General features: G+C 45.1%; 1 protein-coding gene across 1 annotated transcript; it reads right to left on the minus strand.

Moving 5' to 3' along the window:
• Positions 1-417: 417 nt before the first annotated feature.
• On the minus strand, positions 418-10,157 carry LOC119164741 (uncharacterized). Its single transcript, XM_075873905.1, has 3 exons — positions 9,924-10,157; positions 7,559-7,731; positions 418-2,345 (listed from the first exon to the last, which is right to left on the minus strand). Exons 2-3 carry the CDS (start codon positions 7,722-7,724, stop codon positions 2,014-2,016), a joined length of 498 nt encoding a protein of 165 aa, XP_075730020.1. The 5' UTR covers positions 7,725-7,731; positions 9,924-10,157; the 3' UTR covers positions 418-2,013.
• Positions 10,158-11,036: the final 879 nt, after the last annotated feature.

Raw genomic sequence — 11,036 nt, forward strand, 5'->3', positions numbered from 1 at the left:
TGCCTCGTCTACTGGCTTGACTGTCGTGCCAGCGACATCGTGCCAGCGACAAATCTGCGGAGCCGATGCGACGCACGTCCGCACACCGTGGCCGTGACCATGAACATCATCGAGAGTAATGTCAGTCCTTGTCAGCCACAAATATTTATCGAACTCTAAAACATCCTCACTTTCTTAGCCTTACCTGATTTTAAAGCAGCTGATAGAGACAGCAACGTTTACGGAACCCGTCCAATATAGTAGTAACGTCTACAACCTTTGACGCGCTAAATAATAATGGCAAAGCTTATTACATCTACAGCAGAAAACGTGCGCAAAAGGTAGGAAACGTGCGAAGGCGTTAAAAAATGCTGTGGTTTCTATAACGCTAACTGCTTTTTCGGAAATGCGGTATACTGTAACAGGATACTTTATCCACCTAAAAATAACAAAATTGTGAAGGCAGTGTTTTTGAAAGGAATACACCTCAATCAAGACAGTCAATTGGTTGGTCCGGGAAAACACGCTGTCTGGTATTACAGTCTCATACTTTCGAAATTGCACTCAGATTATATGGGCTCCATGCATTGTCATGGAAGTTTTCGGTACTTCTGGAGTAGAACTAATTCCGAGCAACGATGTTATTTAGTCATCCAATTTTTTTTTCGCCTTGCTTGCTATTGAAGTCCGACACTTGAGTTCATTCATTCATTCAAATATTTTTTTCACAAGACTCAAACAGACCTCTACACCTTAGTAATTGTTTCGTTTTTATTGCACATTGCTGTCACGTTCCCAAGACACGTTCACATCGTATTGGCTGACTCTAGGTCATACACGCATAGTTCTAACATGCGTGCAGCAGAGTAAGTAAAAAAAAAATCTCGTTCACTAGCCACAGTTGTTCCACAAAGCAGACTGACATAATTAGCACCTCGTGATTTCTACATTATTTTTCCGAACACCTCTTATAGGGGCCTCATGTCTTTCTGGCACCGACAGCAGGTCTTGCAGTAGCTGCTGCTTAATCACGTATTTAGAAATTCAGAAAAAATTTAGGAAATCAGATACAGCAAAGTGCTTGCTTCGTTGGTCGCTGTTCCTAATATTTGACTCTAAGAGATCAATTATCCAATCAACAGAGGGCACTTAAAATGTTTGCGGAAATATCTCTTTCATTTCAGCTTTTTTTTTCTGCTAGCATGGTTAGTTTGTTTACATCTGTGTCACAGAAAGGACATACACAATTGACATTTACTATACTTGCGTCTTTATTAGAAATGAATGTCGAACAAATTGAATACGAATACATACAATAATATAAAATGCTTTCTGCCACCGTAAACCTAGAACTTGCGCCGGAGACACCCAGAATCGTGGTTCGGTAAAACTTGTAACTAGGCGAGCTGGTTATAATCCTCGGTAAACTGGTGTGCGCAAACGCAGGCAAACGGCAACAAAAAAGAAGAGACAGGGTCAAGCGCAACCAGTTTACCCAGAATTATGAACCAATTGGACCAGCTACAAGTTGTACTGAACCACATATCTACTACAACGCGCCCTTTTTTCATTGTACCTGAAAAATTGCCTTTGTTCCTGTCTCTACTTTTCAGTTGTCACTTGTCTGCGTTTGCGCACACCAGCTTACACGGAACGCTAAGAACCATATGAACTAAAGATATGAATGCTCTGATGCTTGTCTAACAGTCTGTCGACAACACCCACAAGCCAAACGAAAGCGTTATACGGGAGAGAGAAATGGCTAGTATCATGTTCTTGTATCTATACCGTGAACTCTGTCATACAGATTGCAGCCCTTAATCTAAACAAAATCTGCTAACAAAAAACCGGTAATAAGTCAACCTCGCGTACCGAACGCAGGTTTGCGTAGACATACACAACTAGGTAACCTCAAGCTCAGAGTCCCCCGGAAAGGTCAGTCTTTGTGTGCAAGGCGGTGAAAAGGTCTCGGAAAACGCTGCCATAGGAATACATAAAATATTGGCCTGGAAACAATAGACTAGCCCTGTACACTTAGTCACAGTCGCTGCGTTTCCACTTGGAATTCAGCCCGTGGTGTCTGGTGTGGTGGGCGGTCCGCAGTCGCCCGTTGAGAAACTTCATGGGGCATAGACCGCACGGAATGGGGCGCACGCCCGTGTGCTCACGCAGGTGCCACTCGAGCTCGAGCTTCTTCGCAAACAACTTGTCGCACGAATCGCAGCGGTACCAGGTGTCGAAGCGGTCGTCCACAGTCTGCTCAGGTTTCTCGTTCTTGATGGCTACAGGCTTTTGGCAGCCGTTGACATCACTCTCGATGGCAGCCGTCCTCGGCTTCTTTTGCTTCTCCTTGGACTGTCGTTCACCTGCAGCGTGTCATTAATAAAGTAGAAGGAAAGAAGAGTACATTTAGGGGCAAGTTTTTTTTGTCAGACACAACATTCACGAGATCTAACAATCATGCCAAGGAAAGCATAGGGGATATTATTAGAAGCATATCAATGTATATGGGAAAAAATAAAGGTGCATGAAAAAAAAACAGATCCCACGTACACCGCGAGTCGACAATATGCGAAGCACGAACGAGAACTGTTGATATGTCACTTTAAATTCAACACAACGCTACGAGGTGGAGGTAAATGATGCCGTACATGACTTCAGTGTCATGATTATGATGTTTGGGTGTGTCGCTAACCTTCTTCATTGATTCACGTCGCGTGATAATTAATTAGTTATATGTACCATGAGCGAAACGGCCGCGAGGATGCTACGAGCGTGGTATGTTGTCATGTTCTCACATGACACGCGTGTCAGGATTATCATGCTAGCACAAGTCATATACTTCGTCATCCATGGACGTCACGTAACACGCAATTTGGTATATGTGAAGCTAGCAAAAAGGCCACGAACGCATCATGAAGGGCCCAATATACTCCATTGTAGCGTTGACGCGCGCGCATGCTGGGCACCACGACGGTACGTTAGCAAAATGCGAGCCCACTAAAGTCTGACGCCAGGCGCGACCAGCGTCCGTCGGGGGGGGGGGGGGGGGGGTGCGGCGACGACCAGCGCCAATTGCGACATGCTGCATTTCGGCATTTCACGCCGATGCGTTATTCAGACAACTCTGCGTCTCCCTCTTTTCGTGACGGAAGGACGCTGGACGTGCTGAAATTCCGCATGCGTCATAGTAAGGTAGTGCGGCGTGCGCCTGCGAGTATATGGCAGGACCGGTTACGGGCGTGGCAACGCCAGCATGACCCGATGAAACGAACGCCGGTGAGCACGCACACCGCGTAACGTCAAAATGTATTGGCGCCTTGACTGTGCCATGTAGTGATGTTCTCACATGACACGCATCTCATGAATATCATGTTTGCACCAGTCACATACCTTTGTGCGCCATTGGCGTCATTTAATACAAAATTTGGCATATGTGAAACTTGCGAAATGGCCATGATTGTATCATAAATGTGGCATTAGTCATGTTTTTATCTGACACGCATGTCGTGGTATCATCTTTGGATGTGTCATTTACCTATGTCGTCCATTCGCGTCACGTAATATTGTGTTTGGTACATGTGAAACTAGCGAAACGGCCGCGAGCGCATCAGTAGCGTAGCATGTAGTCCTGTTGTTACATGACATGCATCTCGTGTTTATTATGTTAGCACCAGTATCATACCTTCGTCACCCATTCACGTCCCGTAATACCAAATTTGGTATGAGTGAAGCTAGCGGAATGTGTGCCAGCCCATAATGAGCGTTGCGTGTAGTCATTTTGTTACATGAAACGCATCTCGTGGTTAACAAGTTGCCACCAGTCCCATACCTTCGTCATTCATTCACGTACTGTAATACCAAATTTGGTATATGTGACGCTAGCGAAGCGGCCGTGAGCTTATCATGAGCGTGGCATGTAGTCTTGTTGTTACATGACACGCATGTCATGATTTTTATGTAGGGTCTGTCGCTCGTGTTCGCGATGGAATCATGCCATACTATACCAGTTTTGCAACATTCCATGTGAACGAAACCACCGCAAGCGCTTCAGAACAATGATATGTAAACTATGACATTGATGACATCCATGTCACGATTTTCATGGTACGAACTAGTCAAATACGTTCTTCGCGCAGTCATGTTATGCCATACCAAGTTTGGTATCGATACTATTATGGAAACGGCAATGAGAGCTAAAAGTCGTAGGCGGCTAGATTAGATAGATAGATAGATAGATAGATAGATAGATAGATAGATAGATAGATAGATAGATAGATAGATAGATAGATAGATAGATAGATAGATACGCTCAAAGTCGCTGAAGTTCGCTAAGAAATGCTTCGTATTTAGTATAACTTGCCGTGGGCAGGCTCCATACCTGCGACCTTCCAATACCACGTCCGATCCTCTGCCAACTCAGCTAACACAGTGGCTATGTCTCCGTCCGCTTAATGGCATGTGCATGTGCGTTAAACATGGGAGCGTCAGACAGCGCCGCCAGTAGCTATGACGGCGAGTGTAGAACACTCTTTATCAGCCTTTATCAGAATTTATTACAGCAGTACCAGTAAACCAGATATCTTAAAGGTTTAAAAAAGAAGGCACCTTCACAATAAGTCAATATCTGGCACAGCTCCATTGCATTCCGCTGTCGTTTTCTTTCACCAAAGTTGTTTTAAATTAAAGTGTTTCATTTGTACTAGTCGATGATGTTAGACTGACTTAGTTGCGAGTCTGCCGCAGCTGTACGGACGCAGCCTCCCATTGCGCATGGCTGGCAGGCCGTGTCCGCATGGCTGCTGCGGACGCGCAACTAATTCTGTCTAATATGCTAAGCGTTTCCACGGTGATTATTCATTGCATGCCCAGCTAATGAAAACTGAGAAGCACGTCGTGCGGTAACCTCTACCACTTGGTTGGTGTGTTTGAACGTTTTTCATTATTTTGCCCTTTAAGTATTTGGCTCCATCACTTTACGAACCCACTACCGCTCACTATACACACAATATTATAAATGAAAGGCCATGAAACTTAGCAGAACGCAAGCTTTGTATATGCTGGGCCAAGATTGCACATAGAAGTGTGGCTCAATGAAATGAAATGCAGTCTCACAACATCAAGCATCACCAAGCTACATAGAACTTCAACCTCTGCCAAAAAAAAAAGTACGCACTCACTGATACGCATTTTTCCGGCACTATGTGTTCTTTATACTGAAACTGCCTCTCTCTTCAACGTACTCAGATTTGGGTGCACGTTTAAGAACCCCAGGTGGTCTAAATTTCCGGAGCCCTCCAATATGGCGCCTCTCTTAATCATATGGTGGTTTTGGGATGTCAAACCCCACATATTATTCAGAGCACACAGCTATACTATGAATTTCAATTCAGGTATTAAACACATGCTATGAGGAACAAAAGTAAACTTTATGAGAAGTAACTTTGAGATTTACCGTAATATCGAACCTTCAAGTATAACCAATCAACATATTCTGTACAGGAGATCAAAATACAGCCCCGTCGTTGAGAACAAATGAAGACCGTGAGTGTCGAAATATTTGTATTCATTTTATTTGCCAGTGGAATAGACCACCTAAATTTATTGTGGTCCAAGCCAGTTATTCGCGGCGAGAACTCTTCAGGAAGAATACTGTTTTGCAGTCTGCTATTTTGCACCGTGAATAGATGTTAATCAATGGTTCTTCAAATGCGACCCATCTCAGAGGCGTCAAGCTACAAGACCGGGAAAGAGGGAGTACGTAAAGGTGACGGGAGGGGAGTCATCGCATATTTCTATCAAAAACGCGTCTTCAGCCTACGAGTAGAACAAAACTTTAAACAGCCGAAATATGCGAGCTATGCAATGTGGCTGCTTCCCGATTCAGTCTTCAGAGAGATCACACAGATATTTCCACGAGCACTTATAATTAAACCGGCTCATTGCAGGTGAAATAAATGTACCATCTCCCGCTAAAGGGAACCATTTGTCGATGCGATGCTGCGGGGAGATGGTCCGCTTGAGTGGACGATGGTGTACTTTGTTGAGAGTTTGTGCTTGCGCTAACGCTGACACTGGCGGCGGCGTTGACGTTGGCCCTCATCGCACTGTTGTACAGGAGAGGATCACGCGGAATCAGTCCGTCATTTTATACAGCGGAACTTCTGTGGTGTCCTCAGCGAATTATGCAACTGATGCACCATATGTCGTGCGTGCCGCTCCCTATGGAGAAGAAAATTCCTGGAGGAGAGGTGGAGAGAGAAGAAAGAAGAGGAGACACGCGAATGCGCAGCGGGGTGTGGACGGCACGGGAACGAGTGAGGGACGGACACAGTCCTCGACATAACTTGCTTCGCATCTGGAATTTGTAAACGAGGTGTGGGGGGGGGGGGGGGGAGGGGTCGCAAGAAGACAAGTATACTTGTCAAAACGTCGGGTTGAACACATATCCCCTGCTAACGGATTTTCATAACGAAAGCTGTTTTGGGATCACAACTCGCGTCACGCGCAGTTGTCCTCCACCGCCGCCGCAAGCGTCCGTAGCCACATCGCGCGAAATTAGAAAAAAAAACAAAAAAAAAACAAACACTGAGCTACGCCGGTGCGCGTGACTTGTTGGCAAACTTCCTTTACATAGGCTTGATGTCGGGAAAGCAATCGCTTTATTACGACTTATAAAGTGTTTTAAAACAGTGGAAAAAGAACCAGTCGCCGCACAATGCGAATAGGGTAACGACTGGGCCGTTCGATGCTCCAACCCATTACAAAAGCCTGTTCTCATCCCCCTGTTCGGTGGCGCATACCCACTTCAGCCATAATTTGTCATCGTCGTCAGCCACTGCATGGACAATTGGCACAAAATTTCTTGCAAGTGTTACGAGGAAATTGCGCTCTTCAGAAGAATGACGTAAAATAGCATACCGAATACCGCCCTACTACCCGAAAATTTTAATAATCCTGTAGTGAATATCAAGCCAGTGTGCGTGCAGTAGTTACCCAGTAAACGTTTTGAAAAGGCTCTGAAAAAGCCACTCTTCTAGCTTTCACTGTGCTGCACTGCACCTTCCGCGCAGGCTTGGCGTATTTTTCGTTTTCATCGCAAGCTTTGATTTTCTCCTTCCTGTTGCGTTGCGGTCCATTACAGGTAAGACAACTGCACTGCGCAAACACGGCCTGCGTGCCTGGAATTTTTCGAGCTGATTGTCTTAGAATCTTCCAATAAGACTGCAGTGCACCAGGCGTGAACGATACAAATCATTCTACAACTAATGCGGCCTTCAAGAGTAACGGTGAAAATTTTCATGCCGCAGGAATAAAAAGCCGACACGCTTTACTGCTTACCAGATTTCTCAAATGTTGACGCTGTTGTGGCCGCTATAGCTTGCGAATTCGACAGCCTTGATAGCTTAAGAATGCACTTTTCGTTTCGTGGGCGCAAGTTAGCCCAAACAGATTTCGATATTGTCGAGTAGTGCTGGAGTCCTCTTCACCGTCATGACCACTAGGCAATACAGTGACGGCACATTTTTCACAGAAAACTGTTTCGCGCGCGCTAACAAAGCCAACTTCTTTGACTCACTGTTCCATGACCACCAGCTCGGCCACTGGGGCTCCTTGACCTGCTTCCTGACGAATTTCATGAATCTTCGGAGATCCTTTTCTGTCGCCTCTTTGCTCCTCTTCGAGTCTACCGTGGAAAGCCCCGACGGTGCCTCGGGGGCTTCTCTCTTCACCACAGGGGCCATCTGGTCACTGAACAGAAAGAACTAGCTTTGTATAAATTGATCACCAGAAAACGCTAGGTTGCTGTGGTAATTACGATTAACGTTACGTTTATGCGTTTATACAATTCATTAGGAGGAGGAGGATTGAAAGAGGAAGGACAGGGAGGTTAGCCAGTTCTACAATTCGTGGGCTCACGTGAGTGCCGAGGAGACGGTACTACGGCAAACAAACATGTCTGACTGGTATCCTACCACTATTGTTAGACTGGAACCACAGTACATACTAACATTGCCGTAACGACATTGAAATATGAAGGTATAAATAGCTTGCGTTGGTGTCACTGAAACCACCGTTTTTGGGCACCAGCCTGTAGATGCGCAACGCTTGCGATGCCACAAGTGCATTATCAAAACACCCCATCCAGGTGCTTTCGTTGTTCATGCCCAAAGGCGCTCCTACGACGTCATCGTTTTCACATTGTCGAGATTTCTTTCTCACCAAAGCCGCCATCGTGGAGTGCAAGAACACTGAAAAGCTCCGTGCATGACGTCCCGTGCAAGCCATTTACATAGCAGTTCACACACAATAGCACATATAACAACTAATAAATGAACATAAATATTGATAAAGATTGTGAAAGCATGTAACTAAACGAAGAATAAGTCAAGCTGACAACGATGCATATTCGGAAACGGCCATTGCACAGAATCAACATAAACACTGATAAGCCTGTGGATCAGGATACGGAAGAAGATGTAAATAGTCTGGTTTATGCCAAGACAAAAAAAGAACAAAGTGAAACTACAAACAACTGAGGAAGTCGATTTTAATGCAATACCGATGCAAGAGGAGATGTGGATTGTTCATTGACATTGCAGATGACTTCATTCCTCTACTTACAGTCTTTGCTATTGTCTAAAAATATGCACTATCAGCAAGAAATGAAGTTTATTTTATTTTATTTATTTAAAGATACTGCCAATCCCTTGTCGGGATTTTCGCAGAAAGGACATCGGGAAAACACACAATAAAAGCACACAATAAAAACATCCGTAAGTTATACATCGTTTAGGATACGCGTTACATTGATGCTACCAAGTTCTCACAATTTCTAACAATCAAATTCAAACAAATTCTAACCAAATTCTAACAACAAAGTTCTAACAGTAATTGTATTATATCCAAATAATTAGAGTGTGGAAGAGTAAAAAAAACACAGTCTAGAACAATGGATCGTTCTCTAGATCTTTCCCTAGATCGTTCCCTCGGAATGCAAACGGTATTCTAAAACGTCCTATCAAGTTGGATGCAAGTCAAACAATTTCAAATCGTTACCGGCATATTGGTGTGCAGGGCATATATCAGTGAAACGTTCACATTAGCATTATTAAGCAGTGTAACTCAACAAAGGCATTTAGCTGCACTTGCAGCGTGAAGAAATTTAGCGCACGTTCTTTTGCCTTAAAAATACGAATGCGCAGAACACAGTGTACTGCGCAATCGAACGAGTTGGAATATTCCGGATTCCGCTACGAAGCAGGTATGCCGCAGACGGACGCCGCGTTTCAAAATAGGATACAACATTAAAAAGCCTAGGAATCATTTGTTTAGAAAACTGTCTTTAAACACGAAAAATATGATGTAGTATACTATAGGATGTAAGTAATTATGTTTAACACAATTTATATCAGCGGGAGCCAACGTGAATAGGCGCCTTTCAAATCGCGTAACGCAAAGCTTTGTGTTGCTGCTGCTGCCACTGCGCATGAGTCATAACGCTAACCACCGTTAGCGCTTGCAGTCCACTCATAAGAACTCCAAAATAGCGTGCGACCCACGAAGCCCGCAAAGTCCCTTTGCGGTGACTTCAGCGTGGGTAAGTGTTAGCTGAGGACAATTGCTATTCGATACCCCACACGGCGGAGATACGCATACGCTACGCCCGCATGGCCCGCTAGCTTTGCCTAAGCTATTCGAAATCCCACTATTAAAGCAAAAAAATCCATAGGTGGACGTTGATAAACAGCACATGCAACATACCAAGTAATCTACAAGAACGTATACCACCTGTAGGCTCCCACGCAAAATGCCAGAAAAGCTGTGGTATTCCATACCGGCACGGCGTTACACAGAACCAAACACATCGCATTGTTGCAGTGAATAATAAAAGCAGCTCAATGCAAGCATTACTGATTTTAGTTACGTGTAAAAGTGCGTACCTTTAGTAAAGAGCGTAGTTGAGAAGCCTCGGTGTCGTCAAACTTCAATGCGCTTTGGCCAAAAAGTCGCGAGAGTGAAGACTGCTGCTTCCTCTGACGGGCGGTGCGCGGCGTCTGAACAGCAGACCCGTACCAGCTGCAGTTGAAGTAAAGACGCTAGGTGCGTCGGCGTCTCGCCCAGTGCACGCGCTTCGATGGGTCGCACCAGAGACGCTAGCGCGCGTTCTTCTAGTGGCGCTAATAAACCGTGCAAGTGCCGCGATAAGCGGGACGTGTTCGGGCGTGTCTCTTTCGTGCAATGTCTTTGTGAGGACAAGGCACCCCTGACTGTGGCGTTCCTGATTATACCAACACCTTGCGTGATACTTCGTTTCATGCATCAGCTGCAACGCTGTGGAAGCTATGTGACTAGTATGGTTGGCCGTTTGCGCTCTTCTCGATGAACCCGCGTGAGAGTTAATCGCGATGAGCACGAACGCGCTTGCACAGCGTCATTGGCAGCTGCGACTAAAATATCAAGAGGTGAGAAGAAAAATACGGTAAGTGATCCAGAAGAAAAAAAGCCATAATCATGGTCATGGCGGCAGCATTTTCGATGGTGCGAAAATGCTTGAAGTTCATGTGCATACTCTCGCTCACAATTTAGGTGCACGTTAAAAATGCCACGTGGTCGAAATTTCTGGAGCCTTTCATTACGGCGTCTCTCATGATGATGTGGTGGTTTGTGAACGTTAAACTACAACAATTATTAAAGAAACCGTGCCTGAAATGGAAATATCACCGTACTATTTCTTAGTGCAAATGCATTCATTGCAAGAAGTTTCGATAGTCTGCAGTGCGCGGCACCTGGTGTATGAAACAAATCATACCCACATGCTTGCTGCCGGAGCTGATCGTTAAGGTCATGACCCGACTTCTGAACGCCTCTCACTGTGCTGGTGATTTGATTGACTTTTGGGTGTTAACGTCCCAAAACCACCATATGATTATGAGAGACGCCGAAGTGGAGGGATCCGGCAATTTTGACTGTGCCGGCGAAGCTTCCGAATGTTTAATACGGCATGGTTGTGTTACATAATACGGAAAGCTGAGGATCGGCGTGACGTTTTTGCA

This window comes from Rhipicephalus microplus, chromosome 9 (genome assembly GCF_043290135.1).
Source record: "Rhipicephalus microplus isolate Deutch F79 chromosome 9, USDA_Rmic, whole genome shotgun sequence".
Lineage (NCBI taxonomy): Eukaryota > Metazoa > Arthropoda > Arachnida > Ixodida > Ixodidae > Rhipicephalus > Rhipicephalus microplus.

Coding starts and splice junctions, on each gene's coding strand:
- LOC119164741 (XM_075873905.1), bottom strand. CDS start 7,724: ATGGCCCCTGTGGTGAAGAGAGAAGCCCCCGAGGCACCGTCGGGGCTT. Junction 2,346..7,558: donor GAGCTGGTGGTCATGGAACA/GTGAGTCAAAGA, acceptor GACACGCTGCAG/GTGAACGACAGTCCAAGGAG.